General features: G+C 38.6%; 1 protein-coding gene across 1 annotated transcript in view; it reads right to left on the minus strand.

The window, feature by feature from the left end:
• Positions 1 to 1,889: 1,889 nt before the first annotated feature.
• LOC137291797 (adrenodoxin-like protein 1, mitochondrial) overlaps positions 1,890 to 21,913 on the minus strand; it is a 39,228-nt gene continuing 19,204 nt past the window's right edge. Inside the window, exons 2-6 of the mRNA XM_067823327.1 lie at positions 18,969 to 19,023; positions 11,671 to 11,777; positions 11,249 to 11,336; positions 10,477 to 10,529; positions 1,890 to 2,832 (exon numbers count right to left, since the gene is read on the minus strand). Of these exons, the coding sequence (XP_067679428.1) occupies positions 2,729 to 2,832; positions 10,477 to 10,529; positions 11,249 to 11,336; positions 11,671 to 11,777; positions 18,969 to 19,023 (407 nt within the window). The 3' untranslated portion in view covers positions 1,890 to 2,728. The remainder of the gene's footprint in view (positions 2,833 to 10,476; positions 10,530 to 11,248; positions 11,337 to 11,670; positions 11,778 to 18,968; positions 19,024 to 21,913) is intronic.

Genomic DNA, 21,913 nt, shown 5'->3' on the forward strand with positions numbered 1-21,913 from the left:
CCTAATTGTAAGACTGGACATGTACAAAGATTTTTTGATAAATGTATTGCATGTATAGCATGTAAAGTAATACTATTAACAGTACATAGAAGTTATAGTAACTTGTAACTTGTATGATGTGACACCAAATTTATGAAAATAATAACGCAACTTATTACTGACAAGAGTCATTCATTTCAAATGAGTTAAATTGTTCGAGCAATGCATCTGTCAATATCCACATAAAGACACAATATCCCAAACACCTGCAGCTATCAAATCTTTTATTCTAATATTGTTAAATATGTAAGGTGTTTCACAAGTTGTGTCTGTTTCTGGACTAGTCACCTATGTTTGTTTGAGGTCTTTCACCTGCACATAAAGTGTCACGGGTACATGTGACAACTATTTTCATAATGCCTCCTAATCTTTGATATACTTTAATGTCATTGAGCAATCAATCAATCCATCAATGATTGGTTAATCTTTTGAAGAAAGTAGGTTGGGCTGACATGGGCACTTTACACCAAGATATTCATGTATTTCATCTGTTTCAGTAAACCTACACACATAAACATAAAAACACTGTAACTGATCACTCGACAATTTATCTGTTAATAACTTTGATTATTAATAGTGTGTTAAACTCTGTTAAATTTCTCTCCTTCTATGCTTCCATGTGCAAATTACATAACACAATACATTCACCACATTAGACCTGAATGTATAACGTTGAGCAGTTACCCAACAGAATGCTTCGAGGTGTGCGTGCGTGCGTGCGTGCGTGCGTGCGTGCGTGCGTGCGTGCGTGCGTGCGTGCACAAAATGTCTGTAATATCTCAAAGCAAACAGCAATTTTATTGCGGTAACACCTTTCGTGTAAAGTATTACTCACTCACTTTGTAAATGATTTGGTAAATAACCTAATCTATATGGCTATACACATCCAGTTCCATCTCTGTAATAATCACAACAGATCTCTCACTTATTATGATTATGATATTATGATGTCTCCTTAAAGGTCACATGCAACCAAAAAATCAAACATAAATATAACACAATTATCACTTATTCATGACATATAATATACATTGCTGCTTGCAAAAAAACAAATAAACAAAATCATAAATGTACAATCGCTATTCAAAAGTGCAATATTTTGTACTTGGGCTTACTTCCCGCGAAACGAAGCCCTCTGGAGACCGAACCCAGTCGTTGCGGGTGGATGTGCACTCAAGTGTAATGATGGCTTCCGATTGGCGGGTTCATTTGCTGATAAGCTGAGGGCTCGTGTGTACAGACAGATGATATGTTTGATGTTCATTTTAGAAGTATGGTGAGTCACAAGAGAGATTCTTTATGGATAACAACTTCTTTTATTGTACTTGACGAGTCGTTTCAGTATAGAATCATATACCATTGTCAAACAAAATCATATACACTAGAAGAAGTTGTTATCCATAATGAACGTATATAGAGATACTGGCTTTTGTAAATACATGTTCTCTGAATTTCCAGTCAAAAATCATCTCAGTAGAGATGGTGAACTACTGCATGGCTGGAAACTGTCATTCATCCAAGTACAAAGCAGGACTTGAAACTGACAAGAGTTTGCACCAGTTTCTGTCAGATCCAGTCATCCGAGAAAAATGGACGTAGTTTGTTTGCTACCCACAGACATAAAATCATGTCATGTGTAAAAGTATCACACCCGCCTAATTACATAATGTGGTAGAGACAGAAGTCAGGTGCAGAAGTCATAAATCAATGGGTTTGGGCACAGCGCAGCACAGCTGTTGAAACCACTTTTTCCCCCAGCGCTGGGGGAAATTTAGTGAATCATTTGAACTCCAATTTTGCAGGCTTTTTTTTCATCACGTTTTTTTTCAACTTTACAGGTTGAATTGGCATTTTTGATGATTTGTTTCAGTAAGTGCATACCATATCAAAGGTATCAGAATCAGCAAAGTTGTGTTTTACGTTGCATGTGACCTTTAAGTTTTAGTCTAAATAAGCAGAATGTTTGGTTTAGTGATGGTTATCCCTTCCATTTCTTTTGTTACAAAATGAAGATAAAGATCTTTACCATGAAGATGTTATGTCTCATTACTTCTAGACGGTGAGATGCACAACTAGTGTTGACTGTTTGAATCAGAAGATACTACTGTATGTATTGTACATGTATAAGAAACAATAACTGAGGTTATAGTAAAGAATAAATCTCTTTTATGTATCTGTACAAGAAAAATGGATCAAATTAACTTTCATTTGCAAGTGTCAAGTTCTACATTTGAAGTTGTTATCTATGATTTATGACATGACCATGACAACAGTCTCTCCATATAGCATAGCATGGCTCTGGTCCAGTGAGTGTTTGTCAAATCATAATCCTGATACTGTTCTTCAACCAAAGACATCAGAATCTGACTCAAGATTTACACACCTCGGCTGTGAGTGTAAAGTGTCATTGGCACACACTGTTCACTGTATACAATGGCATGCTAAAAACAAGACTTGAATATTTTTAGCCTCTCAGAGGACATCTGTAAGGAATGTCCTTTGTTCACATAATTGTACCTCACAGTAAGGTACTGTCTGAAATCCTGTATTACTTGCAAATGAGATCATACCCTGAGGAAAATGTTCTTTAGTTAGTCACTCCTAGTTGGGATAAGGACACGTGAACACCTCTTGCCTGAACATCATGGCAATCAGTTTGTACAAAGTTTATCTCTTCCATATTGTGCCTTCAATGAGGTTGTGGGACATGTCCATCAACGTAGAAGTTCCGTGTGGCTTTAGGCAGTGTCAGTTCTAGGCCTTCCATTTCTTTGCTGAGGATAATCTGACAACCTGAAATCACAAACACAAATATACTCCTTCTTATGGGAAGCTGGACCTGAAACCACATATATCCTCCATCTCACAGGACACAAGACCTGAAACCACATACACAAATTTACTCCTTCTGGGACCCAGGACTGGAGATCACTTACAGCAAGACCTGTGATATCCAGACACATTTGTTTTTGTGTAAATCGTCTGGATAACAGAATATCCAGATATCTGGATTTCTGTCTTACAAGCTTTGTTGTTGAAACGGTAGCGAGCATACACTTCTGGCTTAAAATCACTTCCAAAACAGCTTGGTGACTTCAATCTGCCAATTACAATCAACTCAGTGTGAGATAGGCTTGCTAATCACCACCAATTGGTCATTAAGCCGGATTAGCAGATCTTGTCTCATGAGAAAACATATGAGGTTCTTGCACCTCACTTTACATGATCAGAGGAAGATCAAAGCTTCTTGCGAATAAGTGAGTCAATTTTGTGTTGATTTAGGTGGTTGGTTTGCAAAATTTACCATAAAGAAACGGAAACTGAATATCCATTATAGACAGTCAATTTTATAACAAAAGACATTGTTGTTTTTTCCTACGAAATTGACCAAAAGGTGAGGTTTCCAGATATTTGGGGTCCAGCTATTCGGGGTCTCACAGGACCCAGGACATGAAACCACAAACACATATATACTCCATCTCAACAACAAAATATAAACTAAAGACACATCTACTTCATCTCACAGTATGTTCTGTTTTGGAAAAATATGTATCAGTACAACATTTAAACATAAGGTTATACCTAGCTAATGTAGGAGCTTGTAAACACTCTGAAGTATATCCAAAGTTTTTTAGTGTCCAGATGACTGACATGATCTTGATGCCAAGTAAAGGAGAAAGTACTTACGTAATGAGTATAAACATTGGAAAATGGTTGTAGTTCTCATGCATTAAAATCATTATTCCCCCTTTTAAGAATACACTTTCTGGTCACATGAACCTTTAGTGGAGATCATCAATAGCTCTCCTTAGTAAAGACCCAAACCTCAAATCAATATAATAAATTATCCAGATATTGTCTTCATTAGCTGCTTGGAAAATATGTTTCACACATGACCTTCAATGTCATCTATGTTCATGAAGGACATTACTTGTTGCAAACATAGGTTGTGATATTGACTCTTCAGGAAATTATGCTAAATCAACAGAGCTACTGACACTGTATCAGAGAGATATAAATATGTAACATATATATATAAATTCATGAACTTAAGTACCTTTATGTTTGTTTATAGTCCAATGGCTTAGGTCCAATCTTAAGTTTCATCATTACATGACCGACTAAAGCATGAAACATTGCAAAGTGCTGGAGAATATCCTGATAAAACATAAAATCGATTTTGGGGAATCACTGTCCCAAAATTCAAGATGGCTGCCAAAAATCAAAGATTTACATTTCTAACACTGTTTGACTTTTCCTTGCTTCATCACAGCAGAAAACCTTGCACAATGCTAAGGTAGATCATGATCAAACAGATTTTTTAAGTGTGCCCAATTTGGGGGAGCTATTAACCTTTAAATCCAAGGCGGGCTCTAAAAATCAAAGAGAGCTGAAGTTTACCCAGAATGGTCTTCATTTGCGTCAATATGAGAGGTATATTTACTGCTCAAAGGGTATTTCTACTTTCAAGAAATCTAACAATCAAGATTTATGCTTGGTAGTAAAAGATATAATTCATCACCCAATTAATGAAAACTTTTGAAATTGCTTTCATCAGTCAATCATCACCATACTGTCAATCACTGAGGTTGAGATTTGAAAAAGCAGCAAATTCTTGAAATGGTTAGGCATGGGTGTATCCTCAAGACAATCACAGGTCTTCACATTGAAATAACCTTATGGAAAATGTCCTCACTGGACCATCATGTTCAATAAGCATTTAAAGACTGGCTGGAAACATTGGAAGTCAGAAAAGATTCCAACATCCAAATGGTGGGATTTGATTCTTCAACTTGAGACAATGTTACTGATCTTTATGAGGTCCCATGTCTCTGAATATCCAGGTAATGGAACAGCTTTTCTCTTGGCTCTTGATCTCACCAACTATGCACACTTGCTATCAGTTCACTTCAGAGATGAGAGAGCCCTTCAGAGAAGTTTCTCAAAACATCCAACACATTGTCTTCCATGCTTCTGGCTCAAGCTCATGAACAAAACAGCAAAGTTGTAAAACACTCAGGTGGTATAGTTGGATTAACAGAAAATCTGTTATCTGCCTCAGCCAGATGGATGATATCTGGACCAGAACAAGAGAGAATTCAGTAAGTTTGAGAGGTAAGATGAACAAGGTTTTGTTACACAGCAGACATTTAAGACTCAAGTCAGCATCTCCTATGTGTTACAGTTGCTTTGATTGGAAACCCTTTCCTAGAAAAGTCTCTTGAACTGATGACGTCTTGATGAGTATCACTGCGTTGGTGAAGCTGTCATAGCATCTATGTCATCAAAGGAGATAACAGGAAAAGACACATTTGGAAATTTAATTTTAAATTGTATATTTATACACGTAACCTATCTCATGATTTGCACTTCTCCGTCTTGCTTCAACGCTGAGTGGAACGAATGAGAACTTTTCCCATAGGCCTCTTTTGTCCATATGAACTCCCATAAATAAATACACAATTTATAAATATTAAATAAACATACAATTTACAGTTAAAATTTCCAAAATGTTAAACTTATTCTATCTCACGATTTGCACTTATCCCACGATTGGACAGCAGGTTGCAGATTACCCTAAGTCAAAAAAGCACTGACAGTATACCCTGTATTGGGTAATGACAATTGTAGATAGCAATGAACAAGGGACGCTGGATCCAACTGGCAGAGTAGCTATGCTAGTGATGGGTTCTCCTGAACCCCTTGGCTTACTAGGCAAAATTATTCCATGGACTGGGTGCTCTCAAGCGATGTGGTGTTCAGCCGCAACCCTTACATATGCAAGGGACTGTAAGCAAGTGAGTCATCTCACTTCGTCGCAATTTATCAGAGTACCTACGTAATTAAAGTCTCATGATTAGTAATCGGGCCTGCAACTGTTCTAAACAGCCCCCCAGACCCCACTGCAAAGAGGGAAAAAGGAAACTGAATCAGAAAGCTCACAATTTTATGTAGATATTTAGAGAAACCATTAGGAATAGCTATGATTTTGAAGAAAAAGTTTGATCTCTTTCATTCTGTACACCCACATGAAACTGGCAACCATAATCCAGAGGGAGTGTTTACGACATAATTATGGCTTTCTTGTTTACTTCCAAGACAGAAAGTGTCAGAGTCAGATTTGTTTGGTTGGACAGACCACACATGGCGACAAGTGTGGATGACACTGACAGGAGCTTCTTGAGGTTGTCAAGAACTTATCAAATATGGCTACAAGTCTCAACCTCTATGCTCAAAAAAATGCATTTGTAAATCTTCACAACTTCTATGCAAGTCATAACCACAGAGGTTTGACAAAATGATGTCACATGACTGATCAAAACTGTAACTTTTTCATAAATTGGATGATGAATTTATATATATTTACTACCAAATATAATTTTTTTTTTGTTAGATTTCTTAAAAGTATTAGGAATAGCCCTTTGAACAGTGAATACATCTCACACATTTTTTAATACTTGGCAATACATTCTGAATGGACTTCAGCACTCTTTGACTTAGGGAGGCCATCTTGGACTTGTGGGAAAATAGGCCAAAAAAATTGGGCACACCTAAACAATATGTTTTAACATGTTTTTCCCTAACATTGTGCAAGATTTTGTGCTATAATCCAGCAGGGAGAAGTCCTTTTGGCGCCCATCTTGGATGCCATCTTGGATTTTTGGGAAAATTGGCCCCCAAAATTGGGCATACCCCAAAAATATGTTTCATCATGATAATCCCTAGCACTGTGCGATGTTTTCTGATATTATCCAGCAGGGAAAAGTCATGTAGAACTAGTGTTAGAACTAGAAATCCTTGATTTTTTATGGCAATCTTTGATGCCATCATAGATTTTTTGGGAAGTGGGCCCCCAAAATCGGGCCCCCTCAGAAATATATGCTTTACCATGATATTTCCCATCACTTTGCAAAGTTTCATGCTTTAGTCCATCAAAATTTGATTTTCACCCTTTGCCACTGTGCTGTTAAGAGAGATATTGTCCTTGGAATAAATTATGTACAGGCTCTCTTAGTTTTCATAAATGAAACTTTGTAGTGACATCCTAAAGGGAGGAGGTTTTATTCCAAATGTAAGAAATGAGTTGGGTCTGACCTAATTTTGACTGCTTGATTCACAATTTGCCACTTGTATATTGATGATAAACATTTAATTTGACACCAGCAATTTTACTGGCAGTGACAACGATTTTGTCAAATTTATTTTTGAGATGAACTGAGAAAGACCTGTGCCAACAGTGGAAAATGTTAAAATATTCTGAACAAGCATTGTCACTAAGGTGACAAAACCCCCTGCCACATATCATCAAATCAAACTTAAATGAAAGTGAAGGTCATAGTTTAAGATGAAGTAAAATGTCAACAAAGACATTACTCTCAAACTCTCTTGATATCTTGTCCTGTAGTTGTTCAAACACCAAATTAGTTTGAACAGTCACTTACACCTTGACCAATGTATGAAACTCCTAAAAAGGACAGTAGCTGCGACCTTCCCTAGATAAAGCTTGGCTAACAACATAAAACGCTAAAGTCCCCTTGTGACCTTGAGATGAAGGTCAAGGTCACCAAACCTGACTGAGACCTTTCTTTTACTGTGATAAACATAAATACCCAAATGAAAACAATACTTTAGATATTCCAATCCCTCCGTACGTATGGACAACCTTCAAAATTACCTGAAGATCACCAAAATCAACTGGGCCCTCAATAAAGCTAGGCGTTGAATATGAAGAAAATCCAGTGAACAGTTCTTGAGAAATCTCGCTAACAAACTTAACATGCAGTTTACGTGGTGAAATCTTCAAAGTGTTGCCATGAAAATTAACTTAGGTCATCCAAATTGATGATCAGTCGAGTACTTACAATGTTTGCTGTGATGCAACACACACCGCTATAGCGCGGGTAAACACATTTTATTTGATATTCAATCCCATTTTCATTCATTAAAACTGTTGACAGTAACAAGAGACCCTGTGACACTGTGAGAAATGGCATTGCCTCATTCCATACATGTACAACTTCCGCTTACCACATTCGTGTTTTTCACGCCTACCCCGATAGCACCACTTTCACATCATTCCTTGCATCACAAACAGAGTACAGCCTTGTAATCCACGGACTCAAACACCCGCGCTATTGACTCACTGAAGTCATATTTGACAACATTTGTTTTTACAATCAAAGTTGCAAGTATAGTATTCCCAGAAATTATTGAGAATCATGTTGCGTCATGTAACTCATTACGTTTATTAACTTCTGGCGTTTTACTTACATAAACATGTTAAAACATCATCCTTTTACAGTCTCAGTCTTGTTTAAGTACTTTGTTAGACCTCCTTGCTCAGCAATGCATGCCTGAATACGACTAGGCACACTACCCATCAAAGTTTGTAGGTAATCGTGTGACAGGGTATCCCAATATTGGACCACCTCGGCCTTCATATCTTCAATATTTCTCAGTCCCTTTTGGTTTATTCTGTCCTTCATGACTCCCCACACATTCCCAATTGGGTTTAGGTCTGGACTGTAACTGGGCCAGTCTAAAACTTGAACATTTTCGCCCGACAACCACTGTTTTGTGTAGTGCGCAGTGTGTTTTGGGTCATTATCATGCTGGAAAAGCCAATCATCTTCATACAATGTTTGTGCTTTCGGAAGAAGGTGACGATTTAGAATGTCAACATATCTTTCTTTTGTCAAGTTTCCCGTGAAAACACACAATGGCGTCACTCCGCGAGCCGATATGCCACCCCACATGTGAAACTTCGGGCTATGTTTTGGTCGCTGGTAGATAGGTTTAACAGTACCTTTGGTCCAAATTTTCACACAATTAGGGAAAAGCCAAACAGAACTTTCATCCGAAAAGAAAACATTATCCCAATCTTGATTTTCATGAGCACGACACCAGTTTAAACGTTTTCCCTTTTGTGCATCTTTCATCAACGGCGAGGGAATTCCACGTTTTTTCACCCAATTAAGTCTCTGTAATTCCTGCCTAACTGTTTCATTGCATACCTGAGGACTTCCTCTGCTAATCATTTCATTTCTGATGTTCTCAACACTTTTCAATTTGCCCCTACTCACAATCTGCCCAAGTCTTCGGCGATCCACAACACTGAATTTCCTAGGCCGACCTGCCCCTGCTTTGTGCTCTATCCCGGTTCCTGTTTGAATATTCTTCAAAGTTCTGTATACTGTAGACAGAGGAATGCCATGTCTACAAGCTAACACTTTAGCATCAGCCTCACCCCTTTCAAAATCATCTAGAATGAGCTTTCTTTTCTCTCTTGCTGTAAATTCTGCCATGTCAACACAGGAAGCCGTCTGCTCAGACAAGGGAGATAACTCTTGACGTAATGAGCTGCCTTCTAAGCCTTCAAGAGTTGTCTCCCTTATTTAGTAGGCTTAGTGCATAGTGAAAGCCCTTTTTCCAATCTTAGCATCATTAGAAAAAAACCAAAGATTTTCTCAATAATTTCTGGGAACACTGTACCACAGGAAGTCAGCGGTGACTTGTCAAACTGTCTCCTATGTAAAATGTATCCAGACAGGTAACGGCCTGTGTTCATTGTTATGTTAAATATGTTTGTGGAAAACATGCATTATATACTAATACAATAGCAATAATAATAATCTGTTACAATAACTGCTGAATATATAAATTATTCTCATAATGGAATAGAAATTCTTTGATGTAATATTATAGGATCACCTTCAACTGAATCATCGGTACATTGGACCAAAACATCTGTGCACAGCTGATCGTTATTTCTGGTTTAGTTGAATAACAGGTAGCACAACAGGAACAACAATTAAATTATCATGTCTAGTGATTTTTTATTGCAAGTTTCTCGTACATATATATATTTTCATTTTCAAAGTTGGTTTTTCACTTTCAACAATATGATACAGTTTTGACTGGGCACAATACACAAACAAGCAGTTTTGTTATGTCCTTGGAAAATATGTTTTTACATGGCCTTTGTTCCACGTTATATAATAGGTACTACAAAACGGATGTCTAATAACTTAGGGGGTCATCAGGTGACCACAAGACCCACATTATGGCGAGGGATGACTGTATGTTCGGATAAGATAACCATCAAGTCATTTTCCACTTAAATAGCATGAAAATAAAATTCTGATAAACTTCAAATAGCAAAAGGAATATCCATGAGTAAAGATTACAGAAGTTTGGTTAACTTAGCATGTAAACTTAAAGAGATATGCTCCTGACAAAGTTCATAGCCAGGGTATAATAATATATAGAAAGAATAAAGATATGTTACTATGTATATTCAATCAACATTTCTGGAAAAGTGTGCTTGTGTGCACAAAGACTGATAGAACTTCATGGATCTATAATTAACATATAATTATACACAGACTGCATGTTTAAAATTGAGACTAGCCAATTATAGTGGCTAATGAAACTTACTTAATCGGGAGTTTGGCTTGAGAAACACAGCAAGATCCAGCATGTCTTCCTCTCTAGAACACGGAAATAAAGACAACATTAAGCTTGAAAATGTTGCTTCAGACTACAGTCAGGAAATTTCTATCTATATCATAGCATTAAATCAGAATGGATGAACAAGACAATTCATGCAGAATGATCAGGGGTTCAAACGAAATATTGAATGGTGGTCACACAAGTGTCAGCTCTCAATATATTGTAAACAGTGTCAACTTGAACGTCTAGACAAAATGTTTTTCAAAGATTAAAATGGGGGTGTCCTTTAAAAACAGCCTTGTCTAAATATAAATCAAGCAATCAAAATCTGTAAAAGGTGATTATGACATGAAGTCATCCATACTATCCTGAACATATTTTATATCATATTATTTGAGCGCATGCCATCATCCAAGAGGTACCAAATGACAGATAGTTTTTCACTTTCTGCAATGATTAAAGAAATATAATGTTTTACAGTCCAATGTGTTGTGATAACAAATGTCTTGTTAACCGCATTAACCACATATGTGAAATTCTAGATACAGCTTTGCTAATGATTCCTTCAAAATAAAATGGAAGCTTTTCTAACATTGGACATCAAGAATATAGTGAGGCCGACCACTTTTGGGACATGCCTCATACTTCTGCTTCAGTCACATCATAAAAATCATGAAATTTCATTTCAAATGAACTATATCTACAAAACAGAAAGTCCAATGAAAGCAGAAAATTTAACTTAAAAGTAGGAACTTACTTTTCATCAGGCTCTTTTAAAGTATTCATGTATTCTTCTTGAACATAGACATGACATGTTGAACAAGCCAGAGATGCCTCACAAGCTCCTGCAACATGTCCATCAGTAGACAGAGTGACACTAACATGTTTACCTCCCTTGCCACCCACCAAACACAAGTCATCAGTAGATAGCTTGACACTAACATGCTTACCTCCCTCGAAGGCATCAGTAAACAGCTTTACACTGACATGTTTACCTCCCTTGCCACCCTCCTGACACAAACTATCAACAGTTAATGTGCCGTAAACATGTTTACCTGACTATATTAAGTGCACTTTTCAGTTGCAAGCTCAGCCATGATATAACAGAAACACAAAGTTTTATTATATCAAACTTTGTCCCACGCTATTATGAATTACTGGTATGATACAAATTCTTACCTTCAATTTCTATGTCATACCTATGTGCTAAATACATGGCATTGTCGCCAACCTTTCCTCGTACAGGAATCCTCTTTCCAGACTTGTCTATATACACAATATTTACTCTGAAAACAAGAAAAATCCTTTTACACCAACAAAATGCAACACTTCTGGTCACAGACCATCTATGGCATACACCTAGTGACTACACCTGTATCCACATCTAAGATTCACCACCATCGTATTGGCAGCTAAGCTGGACATAGGATTCTATCTTGGGTTGTAAGATAGCAAACATATGACTGATGATGATGCAGGACAGTTGCTGCTTACTGATCCTACATAGAACTCAACTATGTCACATGTCATACTCTATGCACATGCTTTACAATGTGTTTTCAATTATATATGAACATGTTTTACAAAACCTGAATGAGTGCCTTGACTTGACCAAAACTTTCTCAAACCAGTGCCTTATAGTAGCAATATCAAGTTAAAATAATATCTGCATGAATGTGTTTTGAGAAATTGTAATCATAAGCTTTTCGGTGAGGTTTTCTAACTTGACTCTGATAATATTTTGACACAAGCTGAAGATTTTTCCCATGACCATATGGAAGAGGTACGCCTCAGAAGAATTGTTTCACATATCTGTAAACCTGGTTGTGAATCATACTTTTGAAAAAATAAAGAATACCACACACTCAGGTTCTCAATATTGAATATGAACAGTTTATACTTTTCCCAACTGTTGGTGGCACAAAAACATGGATTGTATGATATTTCATTACTGAGATAGTGTGGAGAGGACATGACGATGCCATATCATTCTGGTCCAGTTTTTGTTGAGCTAGTGTTTATAACATGTAATTTTCTGAATAAAACTGATATTTTATACTTATCCTGACTCATGTGTATTACGCTTATCTCCTTCCTCTATGTGAAGATAGTGGAACACTTGAAATCTGTTTCAAGCTCCCTTCTTTTGAAGCGGCCATACAATTGCACTCATCCACAGGAAGCCTCCCTGTTTTCCTTCTTTTACTGTGAAATCTTACATGCCTGCGTGGGCTGTTTGGGAGGGCTTGTCATCATGAGTCAGGTAAGTATGATATATCAATTTTATTCAGAAAATTACATATTTTTCATTATCCTGACTCATGCTTATTATGCTTACAGAATCCAACAGAAATGGCGGTGGGTCAGGCCACGATGGATTCTGATGGTTGCCATGTGAGTACGCCCATTACTTTTTCCCCTTCAGGAACCATAACAGCGGTTGTTCAGTCCTGTTCTTCCAGTATTCATTCGTGAATTGGGGGACCACAACCTGTCAGTAAGGGATCATTCCCATTATGACTACTCCCAGTTTGACTACCTGTCCAATATACAACTTGTTCCAGTCCAGTGTTTCTTAATTGCTAGCTCTCTCCCCTCCATCAATGGTAGACTGTTCAATCAATATCTTCCCATTGTGACTACTCCAAGTTTCTCATCAACATACTCTTACACATACGTTCCAACAGCACCATAAACAACTATAGCTGTACCGGGTTCATAAACATTTATTCAGCTAATTACATACGTAATTATATTTAGATACATATGTAGCTATACATGATGTACACCTTATAGTAAGTGAATTAAGAATAATGATTGACATCTCAATGAAACTTCTGGCGTCAACATTTCTTCGTCTTCAGTTTACAATTTGTTTTTACAAAAACTGTTTTGCAACACAGCCTGCTGCCCGAACAAATTCAATCTAAATCTCTGTACATTCTTTTCCTTGGTGGTACAGGTGCTCCATACTCCAGTTGGGCAATTCTTCTTCTATTCGTGGCCTCGATGAATTAAAAAATGTTAGGGTGACTGTGTCTGACGCTCTGGCTGAGCGAGTGGTGAAAACACTCGAGGTGATTATTTGTCCGTGGACCATCTGTTTCGGAATGGTTCCACAGAGCAATGGGGAAACGTGCATCATCATCAACCCAGACACTCACAACATAGTCCTTGAATGCTTCACATCCCTGGACGTCTGGTGCTTGGTCCATGGCCTCAAGCCAGGTGTCTTGGACAAGTTCAGGAGGTAAAAAGGGAAGGGCTAATGGAGATCTAAACAGCTCAGATAAGTCATCATTCTATTTGTACATTGTAACAAGCCCTAGGTCCTGAATTTTGCACCACAAGCACTGCATGTAATGACCCTCTCATAGATGTGTTAGGGAATTCATCAGAGATAGCTTTATGAACAGTAGAAGAGGTCTGCCAGTTGTTTGTTGAACAGCATTCTTCAGCGTATAAAAAAGTCTACAGTAGGTAGCACGTTGATGATAAGGCATGAGACAGAAAGCTAAGGGAATCATAGTATTGCCAGTGAGAGAGTGAATCACGTACAACTGATGCCAAAGTCTTGGACACGGAGAGAAAGTTCCATCCATGAAGAGGACATCAGTCTGCTGTAACGTTGAAAGTGCTTCTTCTGTAGAAAACACCAGCAGTTTGTCACCATCTCCGTCTTCAACAGCAAGAAAACGACGACCATCAGATGTAGTAGTCCATCTTCCGTCAAGGTTGACATCTCTACGATGTTCAGGCAATGCAGGAGTTGTCTTCCTTCTGTGTCTATACAATGCTGACTTTACACTGGACAGAGGTTGTGCAACAGCAGCAGCATCAACAGGCAGTTGGCAGAGCTCTTCATTGTACATTTGGGGCACTGGTGTTGACTCATTTCTGGCTCTTTTTCACAGTGTGCTCATGATTCTAACTGTGGCTGGATTGTTGGGCCCGTGATTGTGCTCGCCAGTAATTGCTCTGATGAACTCTCCAGTTGTTGACAAGTTGCTTCTACACCTAGGAACAACACATTTCCAGTAGTCAGACACATTTCAAGACTTGTTCAGCTTGTACCGAAATCCAGCATGCAACACTTGTTGGGCTCCTCTCTGTGATATAACAAACTCTGCTCTCTGAACACCAGCCATAGCATATGGTAGTTAAAACGTTTTATTTTTTTAATCAGAGTAGAAGGATTACCTTAGCTTGGGTTGTACAGGAGTGATCTCCAAATATGTCTGGTTTTCAAAACAAATGAGAGTATGGATGAAGCGTGAGTATCTATATCTTTGATCAGAGTAGAAGGATTATCATAGCTTGGGTACAAAACAATCAATCTGTATTTTAAATTTTCAAAGTACCTCAGTTTGGGTTGTAGAGGAGTGATCTCCAAACTGGGAATAATCAGCTATACGGGTACAGTACATTATTAAGTGCAGGGGTGGTCCATTATATGTGTATTTTAATTAGTAGTCATAATGAGAGTAGTCATAATGGGAAGATACCGTCAGTAAGTAGTGGTTAGCAAACACTGTGTTTGATTTTCAAAAGCACTCCTCCACTATAGCTGTAAGTGAGCAATTTCCATGTAGAGAAAGTGTAGATGCCAAGGCTGTTATTTCGTGTGGAATTGAGGCTCACAGAGGGTCAAGTCCTCTGCTTTGTAGGTCCTCAGTTTAACGACTCTCATCCATACTGAGATAGTGTTGCGGGATACTTTCGTTGGTGTCTCAGTAGTCTCTGTAGATATGGGGATAAATAGCTGCTCATCGCCTTGTTTTAGTTCAATGCTCTGACTGGGCATAATGATAAATCCTGTGTAATGCTGGATGTGGAATTGTCTGTACAGTTGATTGATTTTTTTTGACAACAAAATCCTATCTCAGTCCTAGATGTACAATCTCACGATGACTGGATTCAAATCGTGTACGTCCAGAGCATATATTGCTGACAACCATGCTGCAATTGCTAAGGCAAGTACAAACAGTGTTTTCTATGTTGACAGTTCAAAGGATGTCTGATATGGAGGCTCATAGATATCACTGGTGAGATGTTATAGTACAACTTTCAAATCCCAAGCTGGTGCCTTAAACCTTCGTTGTTGGTCTTCCACCTTGAACTAATGTAGCAGGGCAAGTAATTCAGGTACTTCAGTCACCTTGATCCTGGTTTTCATGGTGATAACGAAGCTGGGTGCTGTCAAATAAGGTGATGACGCAGAATGTTTCAGTCTTCTTGTATGTCTGGTGACTGCCTTTGCTAGGAGAATATCCTCAATGTTTTAAGCAGGCTTTGATTGGATCCATATGTGAAGCTGGAACAATGATGGATTGACATGAGCCTGTTTGGTATGCACATGTACGGTTCTTCTACTCTGGTAGTCCTAGTTCCTCTATGAGCACTGGGAACCAATCTCTCTCTAGCCAGTAAGGTGCGACCAAAATCAGTTGCAGCATCGTCGTCTGTATTATCTTTCCAAAAACTTTCAGTAGTAAGACTGGAGGTGGAAACACAGAAGCATTCATTCCTTCCCATGAGATGTTGAGAGTATCTGTTGCCCATGCAAACGAATCAAGTACTTGAGATACAAACATTGGAACCTGTTGAACCTGGTAGCAAATAGATCTATCTGCAGTGATCCGAATGTCTGACTGATTAGTCAAAACGCCTCTTGATGTAACATCCACTCTGCTGGAGATGGTTGTAGAGAATGTGATAGAGCATCTGTCATGACGTTGCATGCACCTGGGATGTGGCATGCCCTTATGAGCAGATTCAAGTCATCAACAATGACAAAGACTTGAAAGGTTAGGTGTAGCAGCGGGTGAGACTGTGTTCATCCTTCCTTGTTTATGCAGAATGAATACTGTGGAGTTGTCAGTGTGGACCGTCAGTGGTGTGTTTCTCAGTGCTGTCAACCAGTGTCATACTGTGTTGATTAAAGCTTTCATCTCTAACCTCATTGTCTGGGTGGGCCCTTGAAGCGACGCTTCCTGCACAGACATTCAATTCAGTGAATTCACCACAGTTGATGTGGTCTCAAGTTGTCCAGTAGGGCTATCCGATCTGAGCTGGTGAGGTCAGTAGTCAGGAACCGTTGTAATGGGCATAGTTGCAGTTGTCCTATTCTGGTCAAATCCTGCACTGAAATGAGAAGACCAAGAAGACACTGCCACTGTCTTAGTGATAGTGGAGAGAGTAGTGCTTGTTCTGTCATAGCCTGATCCAATGATCTTCCGTGATGATGATGCAGTTCAATGGTGTGAATAATCAAATCTCAAGAAATTGAAGATCATGTTGTGGCTCCAGGTCCAATTTCAGTAGATTCACAGGCCATCTGAGTTGAGTGAGCAGTCTGATCGTGAAGTCTAACTGTAGTTACACTTGCCTCATGATGAGCTTGAATGCCACTCACAAGACACCCAGTAATCTTCGTGTATGTCAGGGATCAACTAGACAAACGAGTCAATGCCATATTACCTCTACAGGAGCTGCGAAACCCTCAACAATTGATGTTTACAATGTAATCAGTTGGATGGATGAAATGCCGGAGCTGTGGTAGACAGATCTTTCATGTTGAATTCTTTCATGTTGTAGATGAGCCGAAACTTTTCTTTGGAGTTTTTTTTAGTACAAGAAAAATTGGGGAGTAGAATCTGGGCCTTGCTCCTGTAGAGGTGATATGGCATTGGCAAGTTTGTCTAGTTGATCCCTGGTGTACATGAACAGTGCTGGGTGTCTTGTGAGCAGTGAGTGGTTATGCCTGTTGGGGGATCATGTAGCCGTCTCTTAAGATGCTCATGACGTAATCGTCGTTGAGGATGCCCCAATTCCTCCAGTAGCATTGTAAGTGTCTACCCACTTGTGATGGTTGTACGGGACACAGCTGGGAGTGGAAGACTCCAGTTGTTCCAAACCTGATCTTCAGTGCTTCCCTTCCTCCAGTGCAACTGGAAGGCCTTCCTTTCCCAAGGGAGCTATTGTTTCGTCCAGATGAGCGACAAAAAGAACATTGTACTTCTTGTCTCTAGTTCTCTGTACCTTAGAGAACTTGAATTTGTAGTGGTGTGATGTCTGCTTGATGACTGTGAGTATAGAATGACTTGATTATCATCACTTTCCTGGAGTTGTGGGTTACTGTCTTAGCGACGTCCTCAATTTTTCCGCCAAAAAACATTGTGCCGACCAGGAAGCCCATAGCAGCAATTTAATAAAACTGTCTCCCCAAGATGACCCTGATAAGAAACCTTGTTGATAAATTAGATTCAGACCCACAGATATAGAGGCCAGATGTTCCGATATGAAGTGCTGAACCTTCTTCTAAGTGATGAAGGGAGAGAGGATGATCCTATCTTTTTCGGTCTCTGGGTTGCTGAACCATAAGATGAGAGCCTCGCTGATGGGCCTGAAGCAGGCGAGTCCAAAGAATGTGGTCATATGTAGCTGAGTCAGACGTCCCCCTTGTAGGAACAGTTGCATGCCTTGCTGATGAGTTTACAGTCTTCACCTACATCAGGTGCTTTTGAAAAGGGCTCCATATTATGTAAAGAAAATCATTGAGCATTGAAGGACAGGATGTGTTGATGCTGATACTTCGTCGTAGTATGGAAGGCTGTAGATAAGTTGTACTGTAGATATTTGCGCAATAGGAGGTACGGTCAATGTAGTCATTGATCATCTTGCAGGTGAGGGGGCCGTTTGACTCCTTTGGTGAAGTGAGGTCTAGACCATTCAAAATCCAAGATGTAATCTCTGAATCCGAGAAGATGACTTTTTTCTCATCCTCTGATGCAGGCTAGCAACATGTATCCCTGTCTGGTGAGTCATCTCTATCCTTCCGTGAATGTGTTCCGAAGTAGTCCAAGTAGGTTTGTTGAATGTCGTCGAACATCGGAATGATCATCAGGTCTGTGTGCATCTCTGGAGTGGTCATCATTCAGATCTGCATATGAAGTGTGATGCGTGCATGTTGTCGCAGAAGGACTTCATAGAAGAGTTGGTCCGTTGTTTCAGAGATGATTTAGTAGCTGAAGACGTAGTCTTGGAAGACATAGATGACTTAAACTTCTTTGGTTGAGACGACATCAGCTCTGCAGACAGTCTCCTCTGGGACTTGGACGTAGTGCCCATGCTATCATGGCCGTACCCCAAGGGCTTACAAAAGCCAAATATGACAAAATTTGGATTAAAGGACCGAAATGTAAAGAGAAATAAACACCATATCGGGACCCCAAGTTGCCTCCAACCGTCTCATCGGGGGATGAGAGTGATAAGCATGGCAGGTCTGGTGGGAAAACTGGGAGGCTTCCTGTTGGTGAGTGTCATTGTATGTCCACTTCAAAAGAAGGGAACTTCAAAGGGATTTCAAGTGTTCCACTATTTTCACATAGAGGGAGGAGATAAGCATATTAAGTATGAGTCTGGAAACTTCACATACATTTACCAGATAGGTTTACATCAAATTTTAAAATAATTACACTTCATCTTCAGATTTTGGATCCTGCCATTCATATTCACCAGAAAAGAGGGAACCTGAAAATGGAAAGAGACATGAGACACTGCAGTACCACACATGCATAGGCCTTAAAGGTCACATATACTCTAATAGGGTACAAATGCAAAATCACTTGCTGGCATCGTTACAAATGAAACCCCGTCATTCAAACTGCTCATTTTGATCTTTAATTACCTTAAATCGACCTTTTTGTCAACAGTGTACAATTCTCAGCCACAAACAAAATTTCAATCAGAGTCAATCAGATTGGCACGTCTCCGTGACATAATAGTGGGTATAGAAATGAGGGTCTGTGCAGAATTCATCTACATTTCAGGGGTTAAACTATTTCGTATACAGGTTTGTACAAACCTGAAATCGTGGAAAGCTGTTGAGAAAAATGAAAGCTATATGTTCTCACAAATAGTATCATTTAGTTTTTGTCTCCTGCTTTGCCCAGTTTTCGAGTTACAACCCTTGTTTTCATAGACGATTCTGTCAAAATCACTTGGTGTCGCTGGGTTGTAATCCATGTTAAGTGGTATAAACCTACACATTATTTGTCATCATTCACTTGATGCTCAGTTAATGAATTTATAACAGGTATAATTAGTGGTAACGCCTCTTAGATTACCCGACAAAGGCCCCCATTTGGCATTTCTTTGTCTGGATCGATCAAAGGATTAACCGATGACACGCTGATTGATTCATTAGTTTTATGGGGATTTAAATGGGGGATTTGTCAAAATGTAGTGTTTATGTATGTACATTTACTAATCTATACTGAATACACTCTGTCATGTCTGTGTCTATGTAAAACAACACCCTTCTTTCAAAGGATTAACCGCCAATACATTGATTGATTGCTCATTATTGGCTAACTAAATAACTTTTTAAAAAGAATGATGCACATTATGCAATTAGTTGCCAGGTGTGCTATCTTGGGTAACCAATGAAACTATACAGCAATGTAAAAAACCTGAAACGATACATCACGTTTTCTTATATTAGACTGTTAAAAGACACATCACTTGGGATATCTGCAGATGAATTATATATCACTTGTTTTTGTGGATATTGATGGATACATTCCTCGAAGAAGGTAATAGCCTGGCATTGCTCCTATAACTTTAATTTTATTATTTGCATTTTTCTTTTTAATAAGTTGTCGTAGCTTTCAACAGAATCATTGTTTTCGTAGTTAAGTGTAATGATGCAGACCACATACACTAGGGTGTGTGTGCGAATTATGATTCATATAGGAAAACTATGAAATGTCTACATATTACATTCCTGTTAAACATTCGCAGATCACTTCTTTTTATTAAGTTTCAAAATGCATACAAGTATGATTATAAAGTAATTAGGATTATGAGACAAAGTATAAAGACGTATATTGAGAAGTGTCTACATGCTGGTGAGTGAACGTTACAAACCAAGTAAATTTAGCAAGTGAAGAAATTTATCGCACAGTATTTTCACTTCGACCGCGACCTTGCTTGGGTTATGTTACAGGCTGTGTCATGCAAACTGCTTTTGGTAACAATTTCACTCTTGGAAGTGAGGTGGAGGTCAATATAACATTGCTTGCAATATAAATGTCACTTCGACCCCCACCTTGCTTCCTTGGAGGAAGTCCTTATGTTAAAAGTTGTGTCGTGCAAAATCCTTTTGGCCATGATTCAAATGCACATTTAACTACCAGTAAAAAGTAGTTTGATTTTCTAACTTGATGAGAACAAATCATAATCTCAATAATTCTAACGGACTTTAGACTGTGACTTCAGGATTTTCAAAAATGGCGGCACCCTGTCTGAGGATGAATGCTATTTAAGTTTGTTTTCACCGACTTACAAAATCAAAATTACTTTCTACTGGTAGTAAAATATGTATTTTATTGATGGACATTAGGATTTTACACGCCATTGCTTAAAACATAACAATTTCACTCTTGGAATCGGTCAATATAAGGGGTCAATATAAGATAACTCACGATAATATTGTCACTCCGACCACTACCTCGTTTCCGAGGAAGAAAGCATTATATCCGTGCAAAATCCTTTTGGTCAGCAATGTGCAGTAAGCAGTCTTAATTTTATAAACTTGATGAAACTTAAACTCCATTTTCTATCCTGGAAGTGTGGTAGGGGGCGAACCATCCAATTTAGTATACACCAAAGGCTTCCACAAAGCTCATTTCGCACACACTAACAACCAATTTAAGCACAAACTATGGAGTCTGGTGGAAATCTGTGCATAGTGACACCATCACCCGACCCCAAGGAACAATTGACGGCAACACAACAATTCTGCATGTCTTTGGTGACGTCGAGAAATGAGCAAAATGACAAGCTTCCTACACATTTTCTATACATTTAACTGGAAATTGTTCCTTGTATGACGTCATGGTAGGGCTCTAGGGACAGAGTTACGTAGCCTGTCTGCGGTTTCGTTTGTGGGCGGAGAAGCAGACGGCTTTTTAACAACTTTTAAGCGCTTGGTATTAATTAACCACAAGTTTGTTTTTTTTTTTAAAAAATGGTGTTTCGTTTATGACTAACCAGAAGTCTTTCATATGCAGTGATGAAACGAGTACCAAGAAATTGAGTTTAGTGGTCCTTTAATGTTAGAAAAAGCCAAAGAATGTTGGCAAGGCTCACTAATGTCCCTGACTGTGACAAGCTATTTGAGCTGAACAACAATTAATAATGATTTTCTTGAGAAAAATATAATACTTATACATCTGTATTGATGTTGGACTGCCCATTTCCTATAAAAATAGACCATTACCTGAATCTGAAAATAATCAATGTTTATTTATTGATGGAACAAACTTGATGTGGGACCTTTTTCCAAATTGCAACATGTTAGTGAGTATGGTTTTATGCCACTTTCAGCAATATCACAATGGGGACACCAGAAATGGGC

This window comes from Haliotis asinina, chromosome 7 (genome assembly GCF_037392515.1).
Source record: "Haliotis asinina isolate JCU_RB_2024 chromosome 7, JCU_Hal_asi_v2, whole genome shotgun sequence".
Lineage (NCBI taxonomy): Eukaryota > Metazoa > Mollusca > Gastropoda > Lepetellida > Haliotidae > Haliotis > Haliotis asinina.